This window comes from Triplophysa rosa, linkage group LG20 (genome assembly GCF_024868665.1).
Source record: "Triplophysa rosa linkage group LG20, Trosa_1v2, whole genome shotgun sequence".
NCBI classification, from domain to species: domain Eukaryota; kingdom Metazoa; phylum Chordata; class Actinopteri; order Cypriniformes; family Nemacheilidae; genus Triplophysa; species Triplophysa rosa.
In genome coordinates this window covers 19,276,207-19,291,218 of record NC_079909.1, presented here as the reverse complement: position 1 = coordinate 19,291,218, position 15,012 = coordinate 19,276,207, and the positions used below count along the sequence as shown (strand labels likewise).

At 39.9% G+C, this 15,012-nt stretch overlaps 3 protein-coding genes across 5 annotated transcripts in view; 2 read left to right on the top strand and 1 right to left on the bottom strand.

Moving 5' to 3' along the window:
• Positions 1 to 587, bottom strand: part of bsnb (bassoon (presynaptic cytomatrix protein) b) — a 97,425-nt gene extending 96,838 nt beyond the window's left edge. For both annotated transcript variants that reach the window (XM_057361649.1, XM_057361650.1), the window contains exon 1: positions 232 to 587. In XM_057361649.1, coding sequence (XP_057217632.1) covers positions 232 to 410 — 179 coding nt within the window. In that variant the 5' untranslated portion in view covers positions 411 to 587. The remainder of the gene's footprint in view (positions 1 to 231) is intronic.
• A 3,271-nt stretch (positions 588 to 3,858) lies between these two features.
• On the top strand, positions 3,859 to 9,410 carry hp1bp3 (heterochromatin protein 1, binding protein 3). Its single transcript, XM_057362806.1, has 12 exons — positions 3,859 to 3,972; positions 4,590 to 4,671; positions 5,001 to 5,235; positions 5,357 to 5,492; positions 5,905 to 6,054; positions 6,136 to 6,177; positions 6,824 to 6,972; positions 7,353 to 7,443; positions 7,516 to 7,669; positions 7,913 to 8,024; positions 8,197 to 8,346; positions 8,485 to 9,410. The coding sequence occupies exons 2-12, from the start codon at positions 4,599 to 4,601 to the stop codon at positions 8,798 to 8,800; spliced, it is 1,608 nt and encodes a 535-aa protein (XP_057218789.1). The 5' UTR covers positions 3,859 to 3,972; positions 4,590 to 4,598; the 3' UTR covers positions 8,801 to 9,410.
• A 745-nt stretch (positions 9,411 to 10,155) lies between these two features.
• On the top strand, positions 10,156 to 14,978 carry sh2d5 (SH2 domain containing 5). 2 transcript variants are annotated; one of them, XM_057362144.1, is made up of 10 exons: positions 10,156 to 10,282; positions 10,778 to 10,849; positions 11,021 to 11,101; positions 11,183 to 11,257; positions 11,339 to 11,482; positions 11,820 to 12,020; positions 12,239 to 12,419; positions 12,855 to 12,960; positions 13,090 to 13,246; positions 13,325 to 14,978. In XM_057362144.1, exons 2-10 carry the CDS (start codon positions 10,814 to 10,816, stop codon positions 13,517 to 13,519), a joined length of 1,176 nt encoding a protein of 391 aa, XP_057218127.1. In that variant the 5' UTR covers positions 10,156 to 10,282; positions 10,778 to 10,813; the 3' UTR covers positions 13,520 to 14,978. The 2 variants fall into 2 exon arrangements, with proteins under 2 accessions (XP_057218127.1, XP_057218126.1); XM_057362143.1 differs by having other exon boundaries at positions 11,336 to 11,482; positions 13,325 to 14,976.
• The last annotated feature ends 34 nt before the right edge of the window (positions 14,979 to 15,012 follow it).

Sequence of the window (15,012 nt, the reverse complement as noted above, 5' to 3'; positions counted from 1 at the left end):
TGATTCCTAACCTCATGCATGTATAGAGCGTTTGTTACTAGATTCAAACGAATGGTTTTTAGATCAACGGTGTTCAATCTGAATGTGACCGTATTTTTAACAACAAAAGCACAATATCCGATCTAGAGCGCGTAAAATAAACTACACGCGGTGTATTAGCTAGCTTTATATCAGCTTCGATGTTCATAAAATCTACAGGATCCCCGTGCTGTTTCTACTGATTCATTCTACCTGTTAGTTCCCGGTCCGTGTCCAGTGCCCGTTCCCCCAACAGGCGCTCCATTGCTCGGCTTGTGGAGCTGTCCACCGCCCGCCGGTGCTGAAATGGAAGCCGGGGCTCCAGCCGCGGGCACAGCGCCGCCCGGTTGCCCCGGCTGGCCTTCTCCTTCAAGGCTGGCTTCATTCCCCATTGTCCCTCAGAGTGAGACGGACGCGAAAGACGAGATCTGCTGACGAGCGTCTGACAGGGGCGTTTTATACAAGGAAACTCCCGAGAAATTTCAACGTAGCTCCTCTTCCGCCATCATCACCTACAATCCAGCATCCTGAGCGGTGCGCGCGCGCCTGCGCCCAGCGGAAAGGCTCGACCGAGCACGCGCGGGAGCTGGGAGCGAGCGAGAGAAAAGAAGCTGGGCGGAGGAGCGGCGTGATCGCGCTCGTGCCCTAGATCTACAGTCCTGTAGTAGAAATCAGCTAACAGAAATGCATAGATTACAGATAGTCTTTTATAATACAGAAAACATTCATTCTTCATGGCACTTTGGTTCTTTTTATTTTTCATTTGACGTAGGCTACGTATTTTAGTTGCATTTAAACCAAATACAAAAGCACTATAAATATCATTATGGCTGACGCGCAGCGTTGGGCAAAATAAAAAATGTGATTCCTAAATTGGAATTATAATGACAAAAAGCCAAATCGAGCAAAATGCCATTTAAAGAAATCAAAGAACGTCGTTGAAACTAAACAGTTATTGTTACATTTACTTGTGTCTTGATATGAATACATAAATTGATACAGCATATTTCTTCAAGTTTAATACAAAGATGTGTTTTTGTGGGACCAATTTTGCCACATAAAACAGAAAATGTCCAACACAATATATAGTTCTAACAGTTCTTAAGAGGAGGCAGAAACTTAGATTTTTAATACTTGGAAATGTCATGTATGCTAACATGTTTACAGGGCCTTTACTCTAAGACATTATTCATTTGAAATTAATCTCATAATGTAAAATTCTGCATCCTACCCCAAATCTAGTCTGGAATTCAACGAAATTTTGATTTGTGCACAACCCTAATGCCTCATACACTCAATGTAATATTAAAAAAACCTGATGCACGTCAAACATTACCTTGTTTCACACAGAGCCATTTCACAAAAAAACAGATGACTGATTCCTTGCAATGCCATGTTTATGTGCTGCTTTCTGCTTCAAAACACAGAGAAAGTACATTCTAGGTGAATAAATAAAGATATACTGCACTTTCAAAGTCACCAAACCACTCTTCCAGCTGGCGAAATCGTCATTTCACACCCAAGCAGAGCTGCTCAAATCATCAATCATTGAAATCAATACTAATTCTTACTCCATCCTGAACTGTTCCAGCAAGCACTGCGACTTTGGCACTAATAGATCTCAATTCTCAATAGCGCACATCTCATAATCACCTGCGAGAAAAGAGAATAAGAGACGCTGAAAGAGATATTTGGTTGCATTGCAAACAGACGGATGATTGAAGATGTGATGCATGTACCTCCTACTGTCAGGGTAGCGTGGTCGGTTAAGAGATTAAAAGTTCATGTGAGTTCTTTAAGGCAAGCCCAGTTTAACACCATGAAGGCGGATATCAAGCCCTCACCTTCAATGGGTCTCAAGGCTGAAACGAAAGAAAAAATCAGGAAGAGAGAATGGACATGTTTAACCTGCGGTTGATCAAATCATCTTCTAATTACATTCGCAAAGACAGAAATCTTTACCATTTAGACGACTGTAGGTAAATGTAAACGTGTGTATTTACCGAGTTCTTTCTCTCCATATCAGATTAACTCATTTTGAGGTCTAATTGAAATAGAGCTGACTGACTGGCACAGAGTCCTGGCATGGTGGCACAGCTGAGTCCTTTCCCAGCCCACCTCCTGATCGCACAGCTGGTCTGCAGTTATCTCTGTTTGCATGGGACAGAAACAGACAAATACAGCACGAGTCGCCACAGACAGACATCTCAGATGTGGTCTGATGACTAGAGTAAAGAAACAAACTTGTACCACTCAATTGGTGAAAAGCATGAAGCAATCAACTGTGATGAATACAAATTGAAAATAATTTCTAATGCGCTCCATCAACATCAATACATTTTTTGCACACAATGTAGTCCATCCATCGTCTATACCATTTATGCCCATTGCGTTCACTATCTAGGCAGAGAGACACCTTGATGTGTTTAGTAAATACATTTATTTACATTTACAAATTTGCACCATGTTTAAAGTAGAGATATAATTAATCTAACAAATATTCTGACTAGCCAATTACCAAAATAGCCCAACCATTTATACAATGGAGTGAGGTTTCAGTGAACCTTTAACTAAGAACCAAGCACATTTGGAAAGTCTTAAATGCTGGATCTAATGATAAACCTATAGACACTTAACACAAAGTATGTTTTTACCTTAAAAAAAGGTTTAGGAACCAATAAACATATTTAAATAGAAAAGCTTTCTGTCTTGCAGCCTACTTTTGTAGCAGCAGGTTGCAGGGGGCCGATGCATTGTGTGGGACGTCACATGGAACACAGATAGTGTGTGGGTGTTGTTTTGATACAGTGAACCCCCACAGACTGTGTTCAGCAATGCGATTCCACAGGTTATTTCTTGTGCTGTTTGTTTCATCTCATGTTTTGCACCAGGGGGGAGCATGCTTTTAAATGTGTTTTCTTATAGAAGCTTACTGTGGTGGTACCATAGTTCAGTGATGGCAGCGAATGAAGGCAAAACCATTTATAAAAAATGTTAAAAGAAAAAGGTAAATATAAAAAAAGAAATGTCATCCCCGTTGAAAAAGCAGCATATGCTGGTTTGGTATGTTTTGATGCTGGTTTGTGCTGGTTTAAGATGGTCCTTAGCTGGTCATGTGCTGGTCCATAGCTGGTTTAAACTGGTCAAACCAGCATCAAAACATACCTAACCCAGCATATGCTGGTTTTTTCAACAGTGTTGGAGCTCAGATCACATTACTGTCCTCTCGTGGTGAAATATGTCGATATTTTCCGCTGGATAAAAAGGCAAGAAAAGGACGTATGAGATGCATGTAGAAATGTATTTAATTATTATTAAGCTTTTTTATTTTCAACAAATAGGCCTACCCTCTTAATATGACGTAAAACGTACTGACAAAACGCTTTAGTCAAGTTCTCTCCAACACACCTCGGTGGGCTTAGAGACAAAACCATTTTTACCTACAATTTCTTTATTCTTCATTTTGTCTTAATAGTTAGTCATGCTGTGCTTATGCTTATGACCATATTTGTGCATTCTTTCTTCTTGCATGTTATAAGAACGGCCTCTTCGAGTTGAGAGAGTGAATTTTGAGCGCACGTGAGACAAAATGTAAAAACATGGAGGAACGGCGCCATCTCCCGGACGGCAGGAGGCTGTAGTTTTAGGACCGCAATCCTAAACAGAGCGATTGACAGACAAGGGATTTAATTTCTATCACTATTTATGACCCTCGTTTTTCGTGTGACAGCGACACCTGACAAATTTGCTGACCGAGGGCCGTATTTCCTCAGCAATAAAGGTTTTTAATGCAAAAACTGATTATTGACGGTGGCTCACAAGTGACATACGCATGCGCACGCACCCGTTCACGCCCACGTCTCTACGTGTACGCACGTGGGGGAGGGGCACGTAAACAGAGAATCACGAAAAGGAAGGGAGTGTTTCTTTCAACTGATAAACCAGTACATCAAGGTATGCATTAAAAAGCTCATTCTGAAACTGTGCATCGTCCGTTTTAAGCCTGTTTTCATGCGTTTTGCAGCCGTGTGCGTGTATTTATCCTCTCGTCTTTGCAACCTCATGCATTTGCCATTTTCAGCCCAGCGCCATTACTGCACACGATAAAATGGACAAAATGGCCATTTTCGATTAAATTGTTTTTTTCGTGCGATTCGGTTCTCGTGCATTGTTATACTGCATGAAGGTGTGAAATTATGCACACCATATATCACCAAATACTATATGTGGAGTATATAAACAATGCATTATTGATTGTTACTCGTTAATTTGCCGTGCTTTAATGCCCAGCGCGTGGCCGTCTGCGTGTTTTTCATTTTACGACATTTACTTTACAAATAGAGGTCTGCTTGACTCTCCATAAGAGTGCACGATATTTGTTTTCAATGGGTAAAATAATAGTACGTTCTCCACAATACAGTGCATAATAAAAATAATACACCATTAAACGTGTTTTCAATGTATTCCTAAGATGCATACAGTGTGAGTGAGTTAAATGAACTGTTCTTAATTATTGAAAATAAATGTTAGAACAAAGAATTTTTAAATAATAAAGTCTTTGTTACTGGCAGGCTACAATCATGCCCATTCGCAGGAGATCCGCTGTACCGACTAAAACAGATGCACCCCCATCAAATGCCCCTGAGGAGGGAGGTATGTATTACTGCCCCATGCCTGGCACACTGGCGCAATAATAATGATAATCTAACAACAACAACAAAACCAGAACAAGGCTGCTACATGCATTATTGAATAAATAGTTAACCCAGAAATGTATATTTTTCATATATTTTTATTTACTCACACTCGTGTGTTCCACAGAAAATAACTTTTTTGAGGGTGAGGATGAGGGTGAAATTTAGATCATGCAACTATTGCATGTTTTTGGAAGTGCACATTGTATGGGCTACTGTTTTATTTGTTCTATATAGTTTTTATTGGAGCATGACATCTACGCATCTTTAATGTTACCTGTTCCACAGATGCTACGGCTGAAAGTTCTGCTCCGGTAGAAGAGGGAAAAAATAAAGATCCAGCTCCGGCTGCACCTATAAAAGAGGAAGAGAAGGACGGTGAGGTGAAGAAAGAAGACTCTGATGGCGAGGAGCAGGCCAACACTGATGGAGAGACTCCTAATGAAGCAGAGAAGCCCGAGGAGGCACCAGCTGAAAAAGCGAAAAACAAGAAGAAAAAAGCCAAGGAAGTTGTGGAGAAAATGTAAGCAGTGGATTTTTCAGCCCGTACAGAAATTGATTTCGAAGTAGGCACATTAGCATGTTTTCACTCTTTTCTTGAAATAAAACTTGTTTTATGCTTTTCTTTCATTTAATTGTTACAGTGAGAAAGATGGAGATGACAAAGGCAAGAAGGTCAAAAAGAAGATTCCTTCCTGGGCAACCATCTCTGCCAACAAAGTTGTCACAACCAATTTATCCAATCACAGAGCTGAAGACATCATCATAGAAGCAATTGAGGTTCAGAGTTAATGAAGCTCTTTATCGGTCTAGTCCTGTTTTTCTGGCTTCACATCTAGCAAGGTGTTTCAGCTAGGGATGTGCGAGGCTAGTCGACTAGACGCTTACAAAACTTTCGTTTAAAACCTAGTTTCAGCCATGTTTAGGAAAGACCTTGGAATGTTTCTACCGGCTAAGCATTTGAAATAATGGGTTGCTACTACTACTATTAGGTTTTCAGTTCATTTACAAAAGCGTACTAGTATCTTTTACTATCTTACGTTTTTAAGGATTAACGTAAATACGTGAAAACTTTTTCCATTGTCAAGGAAAATGTGAAATTGTCAGGGAAGTCAATGCATGTGTTTCAGATGAATGCTTTTCTCCTCTAGATAGAAACATTTTGTTTTCTGTGAATTCATGTTACCTCCAGAGTTGCAAAGAGCAGCGGGGTGGTGCGTCTTCGGTCACCATCATAAAGTACGCGATCAAGAAGTATCCATCTGTGGAAATGGACAAAAAGACAAAAAATCTCTATAAGAAGGCCCTGAAGCGATTGGTGGAAAAGGGGGCTGTCAGACAGGTGATCTACCATTTTTAACTGTACATACAGTAAGTGATACAACACTTTATTGTACTTTATCTTCTCATCTTTTACCCACAGTTGAAAGGCAAGGGATTCTCTGGAAGCTTTGTCATTGGAAAGGTACAAATCTTTTGTTTATATGGTTTCCCATACAACTGTTTAAATGTTTTTAGCTGTGCAATGTTTAAAGGGACAGTTCACCCAAAAATGTAAAATCTGTCATCGTTTACTCCAAATCTGTATACATTTCTTTGTTCGGTTGAACACAAAGGAAGATATGTGGAAGAATGTCAGTAACCAAACAGATCTCATCCCCCATTTACTGCCATAGGAGGGAAAATAAATACTATGGGAGTCAATGGGGGATGAGATCTGTACGGTTACTGACATTTTTCCAAATATCTTCCTTTGTGTGTAGCAGAATAAAGACATTTATACAGGTTTGAAATGATGGAACGATGACAGAATTTTCATTTTTGGGTGAACTGTCACTTTAAGGGATGGTTCTCCCCAAAATTCTCCCTATTCACCCTCACATCATGCCAAACCTGTATATTTTGAGAATTGTCTCAAATTGTTTTAATGAAAACCAGTGTTGTTTGGTTACCAACGTTCTTCAAAATACCTTCTTTTGTGTTCTGCAGAAGAAAGTCATACAGGTTTGGAATGACATGAGAACATAACATAAGAAATACTTTCCAGACACTCTTGATTTTCATCTTAATTGCTTGAAATTTGATATATTTTTTGTCTGTTTGGTTGTTAGAAGCCAGCTGTGTCTGCAGCGCAGAAGGGGACCCTTGGAGAAGCTTTGCCTCTGATCATGACACGCCTCTGTGAACCCAAAGAGGCATCCTACATCCTGATCAAGAAATACCTGGAGCAACACTTCCCACAACTCAACGTGGACAACAGGTCAGTTTTAGCTCACGTTCTGTGTGATTTTATGATCTGCATCAGTTTGCGCTGCTCTATACTGCACATTTAGGCAAATGTAGTGGGTCATTCACGTATTTTACTTCAAGTTAAAATATGCATGCTGTCCACATACAAAATGTGAACTGATAAAATAGAATTCAAGATTTTTATTGGTCACAAACATTTTGTAAACATGTACAACTTGCAATGAAATGTTAATCTGGTATACTCTGTGCAGCCTGAAGGAGAATATAGAAATATGTGTAGAAACTATACAAAAAAATGAAATAGAAAAAGCACAGTCTAGATGCTCCATGCCGGAAAAATAACTGTTCATTTTGTTTTACGGGTTGTTTATGTGTGTTTTTCTCTTTAAGGCCTGACGTGCTGAAGAACTGTCTGCAGAGATCAGTGGAAAAGGGTTACCTGGAGCAGATCACTGGCAAGGGAGCGTCTGGAACATTCCAGGTCAGTTGCCTTCTTGAGCCGACTCGTGATTTAAACGAGGGTTTCAGCGAGTCTCTTTTTGTGTCCTGATAGCTGAAGAAAGCAGGGAGTAAGGTGCTCATGAGCGGCGGGCTGCTGGAAGAGGCCGTCGTGGCAGCCATCACGGCCATGAACGAACCCAAGACCTGCAGCATCGCCACGCTGCGCAAATTCCTGGTGGATAAACAGAAGAACGGTAATTTTGCCGGTATGGTAGTTCTCTTCTCACTTTTCGGCACGTTATCTGATCTCTTTGAGAACTGGGTTTTCCTTTTGAGGTCACTTCTAATTGATGACTCGCATGAAAATGTTGGTACACAAAGTTTGATATGTGCACTTATTAAAGGTACCATCCAAATACCCTTATGCTTACGAATGTATTAGTATTTTTGTAAAGTGTAGTTAAATGTTATATAGATGTTCTAAGCAAGATTATCTGTCCTGTCGACAGTGGCCAACTTAAAGAGGACCTTGCAGAAGTGTAAGGTGATGGGCTGGATGGAGCAGATTTCTGGTCAGGGACTCAGCGGGACGTACCAGCTTAGCTATCCGTATTACCCAAGGTTTGTTCGCTCAATACATTGTAATGTAATGGGAAAAAACAAAAAAACATGTGTTACATTGCAAAACAATAATTGGAAAACTTTGTGTGCGTTAGTTCGGTCACAGAGATGTAAGTTGGACAAGATGAAAATAAAACATGATGTAACTTCTGGTGTGTCTGGTCCTCGACAGCCCAGCCGTTCTGTTTCCGGAAATGATGGAAAAACATAAAAAGATTGAGGAGGAGAAGGCTAAGCGCAAGACGAAAAGTGAAGACTCATCTGATGAAGAAGACGAATCTGAGGAAGAATCGGACTACGAGGAGCCTCCTCCAAAGAAGAGGTCAATTGTATTACCTTATAACATAAAAAAAGCTTATATAAAACCTTAACAGTTGCACATTTTGGTGTTAGTAACCTTTGTTTGTGGTCACTCGCTTGGTTTCACTAACAAGCCGAAACATGCTTGTACTTTCTGTAGGGCACCGCGAGCAAAGCCCGTGTCTCGGTCAAAAGTTAACAAGAGCAGGAGCAACAGCAGAAAACCAGCTCCGGCAAAGAGGTCGGTCACACCAGCCAAGAAGACCGCTCAACCGGCAAAGAAACCTCCCAAAAAAGCCCCTGAACCCGCTAAACCTGCTAAAGCCACGCCGGTCAAGAAAGCCGCACCGACCAGCAAACCTAAAACACCGGCAGTCAAAAAGATGACGAGTAGAGGATCCAAACGGCCGGCACCCAAGGCAGCTAAGGCTGAAGCTAAACCTCCTTCCCGCAAGTCTCTCCGAGCTAAGAAATGAGTCCACGCTTGCCAATGGCTGGAAACATCATCTGTATCTCTGTAGACTGCAGTGCTGGCTACTTTCTCTTCTTGGGTTTTTTTATTTTTATTTAGAATCTTCTTTGTTCTTGTCTATGGGCCTCTGAAGAAATTGACCTCTTCAACGTTACTGTTTTCCTAATACAGGCGTTTTCTGTTCAATTTCTAAAATGAAGGTAAAGATGTAGAGTAGAAACACTACTGTTTGTGTTAAAACCTTTGTTCTAGTCACCATTATGAGAAGAAACCGTCAATTCGCCTGTGTTCACCAATGAACGATCAATTGTTTGAAGGTCCTTGTTAGTCTTTATAGGGAGGCAAACATTTCAGTTGTTCAGACGCCTCTCTCTTTTAACGTTCAAGTCTCACCAGTGTTCAAAGAAGTTCTCTTTGTAAGTTTCCTTTGCCTTTTTTTAGTCATGTTTTGTGAAATTAGGTCTTTAGCTACTGTTGTAATTTAAAAAATAAAGGTTTTGTTGCTGTTGGTTGCTTCGTGTAAGTCAAGAGATTATTAACTTCTAACTTACAAAGTCTGCCTAAATACAAAATTGAACTTAAAATTTAATTCATTAAAGAAACCATGGCATCCATATCCACTGTCATTCTTTTTCTTTATAGTTGATGAAAAATATTTTCCAAGCAAATGTTTAATGCACTTTGATCGTGGTCATCCTCGTGTTTATTAGTTTATCGTGGATGATGTCATTTTTAGATGTCAGTTTATGAGTACTGCTCACCACCTTAACCTGCATGCATGTAACAGTTATACTTTTCTGTAGTCCTTAATAAAGTGACTATATTTGTACTTCATTATTTGGCCATTGTTTTATTTGGGTGGTTTGACTTAATATTCAGTAAAGTTTACTGGAGAATGACCAAAGCTTTGTGTCAAAAACATAGCAATGTAACTGTTAAACGTGAAATGAACGAGGTTCAACCCACTGTTGTAAATTCTTTACCACGTTCTGACATGCACAGTATTTTTCAAGGGTTGACTTGCTTTCATTATACCAAATATTTTGTTTAGTAATAACTTCTTGCAGCTTGCCCTGACTGGTTTGTATAAATGCATTACCATTTACCTAAGTTGCCTAAATGTGCTTTCAAAACATACATGAATGATCTTAAAATAACTTCATTGAAGTCTAAACTAATAATAAAACGAACGTTAGTGAAGTCTGAATCGAAAACGAATCGTTTAACTTTTTATCAATCCAAATGTTTTAATGATTCGTTGAAACGAATCGTTCAAAAGAATCGATTCTCTTATAATCCACCAAACCACAAAGTTTGATCATCGCAGCGTGGTTGTAGGCGGAGAGTCTGATGTTGAGAAAAGTCACTGGGATGGATCTGGTATGTGATAGGCGGGATTTAGAAGATAAGGTGGGTCAGGATTGCAGAGAACGCTGGACGGACAGTCGACCCTCCCTGCCAGGTTCAGTCGCGTGGTCTGATGAGCGTAAGTTGATTCGTTTATTGGTTTTGTTCGCTTTTATTACCGTTGATTTTAATGTACTTTATTAAAAAGGATATCTTTTTACGCTTATAAACTGAATTAAGGGTATGTGAATCAAAAATAGAAACGTTACAAACTTTTTCGGGCTGCGTGTCAAAAACTAGCTGCCTACCTAAACATATGAACGCTACAGGCTCCCGTAATAAATCTATAGGTGTGTTCGTCTTCATGCGGCGCTGCGCAGACTGATCGGCATTTGATATCAAAGTAACGCGAGAGTTAGTCAAGACCAGTGCTTACGACTCGCTCTCGCGTTACGTTAATGTCATACGCGGATCTGTCTGCGCAACGTCGCGTGAAGTGAAAACCATCTAATGAAAATAAAATGCCTTGGTAGGGATTTGCAAAGTAAATATTACTCGTTTTTTTTTGCTGTATTTCTTTTTACGCTGTGTGGTTAAAATGTTGGAGTTGAGTTCCCAATTTTCATTGAAACAGTAGTTAAGACGGACAACACCAGGCGCAGACGGAGACATGGGCGAGACGGGGATTGTTACAAGATCTGCTGAGGTGAAATTTAGTTTGACCCTAGTTTGATCTGAGTTTTCAGTCAGATTTGTGTGTGTTTTAAGCCTGCAATTGTGTAAGGAATGCAGGAAATGCGATCTTTGAGTCTGGGATGATGTTATCATGAACTGGTGGTTTGTTGTGTGGTTAACGGAGCTATCTCTGTTTGTTTAGTATATTGGCTCATTTCCTGTGGATGACATTTGTCTGGATGATCAAATGCACCAGCTGCACACTCAGCTCAAGTCCCTCAAGGTCATTTGTGTGCTATGACAAATATTGTGTGCACGTTTCCTATTATTATTTCATATAATGCATGATCTTCTTTAATTGCAGGGTTGCAAAAGCAGGCAAACAGTTTTATTAAAATTCTCTGTCAAAGGAGTCAAAGTTTTTGATGAAGATGAAACGGTAAGATCTGCTACCGTATCAGTCTGTGACATGCTCCGTGCTTTGAAGAAAGGTTCAACTTTTTGGTTGTGTTCTCAGAAGCTCCTCATGGCTCATGCCATGAGTCGAGTCTCGCTGACCACTGCCCGTCCCTCTGATGCCCAGTTTGCCTTCGTCTCCCATAATCCTGGAAATTCTGACGTCCAGCTTTACTGCCATCTGTTCCGAGCGAGGCATGCCCGAGCTGTAAGTCTCACCATGACAAAATCTTTGCCGTTTTATTCATGAGTTCAGTTACAAAGCGTCACATTTAGATGTGTCTGTAATGTTTCAGTTGGGTCTGTAATGTCTTCGTAATCTTATTGCAGAGAATCGTTTTTTCCAAGCTACAATAGTGTACCAACGCACATTTTTTATTTGTCCTGCTGGCTAAAATGTTCACACAAACATTGTTGGCAAGTGGTCACTTTGTTTTATTATGTTATCACTTATAGTAAAGCAATTTTTTTTTTTAATCTTGTACATTTCTGATTGCACCTCCACCGTATTAAGGTAACCTTTTGTTTGTTCCCTAAAAATCAAGGCCCAGTTTCTGAACCTGCTGCTGTGCCGCTGTTTTCAACTGTATTTTTTGGAGAAGCATCCAGAAGAGGCTCAGGCCAAGCACTCGGGCAAGAAACCTGCTCAAACGCCATCATTGCTCAATGAAGGCTTCCCTCTCAGCGTCAGTGCTTTGGTGTCTTTCCGCCGGGCCCCAACTCAGGGTCTGCTGCCTGGGGCAAAGGTTTGTTCGGCAGTTAAAGAACGTTTATGGGTTATTAACATGTTAAGTTCCATTGCTAAAAAAAACTCCATCGGTTTCTAAAATTGATCAATAAACATGCTTTTTAAACTACTTAAGTAAAAATATGACTTCAGACGGCCTAATTCCCAGCTTTTGATAAATAAAAAATAAACGCTGTACTATTCTGCAAAGTTGTCATGTAGTTTTTCCGCGGACAGGTTGTCTCGGAACCAAATCCAGAGCTTGTGAGCAGTCCAGAGGAGGGCCCTACTTCGTCCCCAACTTTAGTTCGTAAAATGGCGATCCGGACCAAAGCACTGCGTTCTGGAGCGTATCGCTCGTTTACCTTTACCCCCCTCAAACAGCGCCAACAGCAGGATAAACTGAATGCTCCTCAAGGTGGGATAAGTGTTCATGGGACACTTTCAAGAGTGAAAGAGTTCATTAGGTAATGCACACGTGTAGTTATGATGATCAGTAATTCTTAAGACACCCTGGGTAATTGTGAAGGGTTATTTCATCTCTTGCTTTAGATTTGATGGTTGGTGAATAATCTAAGAATGGTGGTGGCTCCGTCATTTTCACGTACTTATCGCAAAAGTTTGCACAGTTTATATCTAATGTTTCCTAAACATTTAGTTTGTCATGTAGCCATCGTGGCTGTGATCAGTAATTTTGTGTGCATATATTTTTAAAATGCTTTTCTAAAAATAAACCTAAACTTGTGGACCCCTGCTATGTGCCCTATGGCCAAAGCAAACAAACATTGATTGCGAGACCAATGAGAACTGGATTCCTTGGGGACTCTAAATACTCGTTTCTCCTTGTGAACAGAAAAGGGTCCGGAAAGTGCAGAAGCATGCAGTCCTCGGACTCCCAGTTTGGCCGAGACAGAAGAAGCGCTGGCTCAGGCGGTGTGGTGTTGGGCTGGCGTCTCTAGGTCAGTGTTACCAGTCATCTTAAAGGTTTTACTCAAACACTTCACTTTCCTCAAATCAATCCTTCTTGCAGTAGTTCCTTTATGTGTTTCCTCGGTCTCTACTACTGGTTACTTTGGTTTCAATTCCAGTGATTGCAGCTCAGCGCTGCTTGAAGAAGATGTGCTTGGTGCCTTTCTTCTTTACCCACATCCCCAAAAGCCCAACCAGGGATCTCTTATAATCCGCTTTCCATCAGGCCAGGTAGCATATGCTGTTAAGAATTCCAAAGGGAAATTCCGTCTTGAGGTAAGAGATCATTTACAAAAGGGGTCTTTTTCTAAAAAGCTGTTTTAGAAATAAAATGTAGCTTTTCATTTTTTTCAGAAATGCAAGGTTAAGTTTGAAAGTCTTGTTGCTTTGATCACACACTACACGGAGGTTGGTGATGAGCTGGAATGTCCTCTGAGCTGTGCTCGGGTAAATCACTGCTACGATTGGGAGGACAGTGGAAACAAGAGTTCACATTTACCGCAAAATGACAAGGGCCCGTTAAAAAGCCTGTGTAAAAGTTGGGTATGAGCCCTGTCTTCACCACGCTGCCTTTTTTAAAAATATCTGTTAATACAAACGGACAATATATCTGATTTTTTTTAATCTATTTTATAATTTTAATATTTTAAACCTTCCAAAGCTGCTGACATGTAAGCTGACTGAATAATGATCTTAAGTTATGACACCCCTTAGACACTTTAGTTTTGCTCATGGCATAACCTAAATTCACCTGAAGCACGGCTGTTTAGATTTTTTAGGGACTAAGCACTTATTGAGATTGTGAATGTTTTTCATGTTTATGTCAGCTTTTAAATGTGTACTCGTGAATTTTGCAAAGGTACAGATTTCTTTTTTTTAAATGTATTGTGGAAATGATGCGTCTGTAAAGCACTGTGCACCTGTATTAGAAACGTATATATTGGTTTTGTATATTAACACCAGTTTTAGAGAATTTGAGTGATACGCTCAGACACCTTAAACCTACACTGTCCAGTTTTTGAGTTTTGCTTTTCCACCTTCATGTTTTTTGTACTACTTTGTATTATTGGCTTTGCATCAATATAAGTGACGTGTCTAGCCTTTTTGCATAAACGCCTCATGATCATTTATGTCTGGTGTCCTTTCAGTCATCTTTATTTGAAAAAGTCTTGTGAATTTAACTAGTTCGACGGTCATGCATATCTGACTAGATCTGTTCCGGTCTAAACATTAAATTTTCAGGAAAATCACCAGAGTTTTATAATAGTAAAAGACAAAAGTAGTTACTAGTAACTATTTGCCTGGTTTCACAGACTAGTCCCAGATTAAAATGAAGGTTTGAGCTGTCTTAAGTGATAATAAATTGCCCTGACATATCTAAAAGTCACCATGAAACGGAAATTGCGATTGACTTCTTTTCTGTATCGTGACGTGTATTCGAGTGAAACGGCTTCTGAAATTAGAAAAATGTAGGGCGTGGCTTTTTTTGCCTTTCCCTTTTTGATTGGTTTGTTGTAAATTGGGTCTGGAGGGGAGGGGTAAAAATGCCTGGCCATTGGACAGTCAGTATAGTCCTACCTCTTTTTTTGTTGCTGACGTCATGTGGTGAAGAGTTGTTGAGAGGACCTTAACGTTTTTGATTAAAGATTACAAGTGCAAATGAATACAAAAAATAATGGTGTGCACGGATGAATCATTTATAAAAATCACTGCAACACTGTGTGAAATACTTAGAATTTCCCTCTTTGATTGCATGGTGACCTTAAAATATCTCATTGCCATTGTTTTGTCTCAAGATATACTCCAGTAATGTTTTTATCAATGGCATTTTAATAAAAGCCAACTAAATATGCTAATTTAACTAAGGCATAGTCCTGGTTTAAGCTAAGCCTCGTCTGTGAAACCGGGCCATTGACTACTATAGTTCTATGATTGCTAGTTTTCGTGTAGGAGGTCGTTTCACACTAAAATCTCACGAAAAATTGAGCTGTATAAAATCAATGCTTACTTTACTACGATTATATTTTTGTATTTTTATATTT

Excerpts from the sequence above, each read along its gene's own strand:
- hp1bp3 (XM_057362806.1), top strand. The coding sequence starts at position 4,599 with ATGCCCATTCGCAGGAGATCCGCTGTACCGACTAAAACAGATGCACCC. Across the intron at positions 4,672-5,000 it reads AAATGCCCCTGAGGAGGGAG|ATGCTACGGCTGAAAGTTCT; the intron begins GTATGTATTACT and ends CCTGTTCCACAG. Across the intron at positions 6,178-6,823 it reads GAAGCTTTGTCATTGGAAAG|AAGCCAGCTGTGTCTGCAGC; the intron begins GTACAAATCTTT and ends TTTGGTTGTTAG.
- sh2d5 (XM_057362143.1), top strand. The coding sequence starts at position 10,814 with ATGGGCGAGACGGGGATTGTTACAAGATCTGCTGAG. Across the intron at positions 11,483-11,819 it reads GAGCGAGGCATGCCCGAGCT|GCCCAGTTTCTGAACCTGCT; the intron begins GTAAGTCTCACC and ends CTAAAAATCAAG. Across the intron at positions 13,247-13,324 it reads AAGGGAAATTCCGTCTTGAG|AAATGCAAGGTTAAGTTTGA; the intron begins GTAAGAGATCAT and ends CATTTTTTTCAG.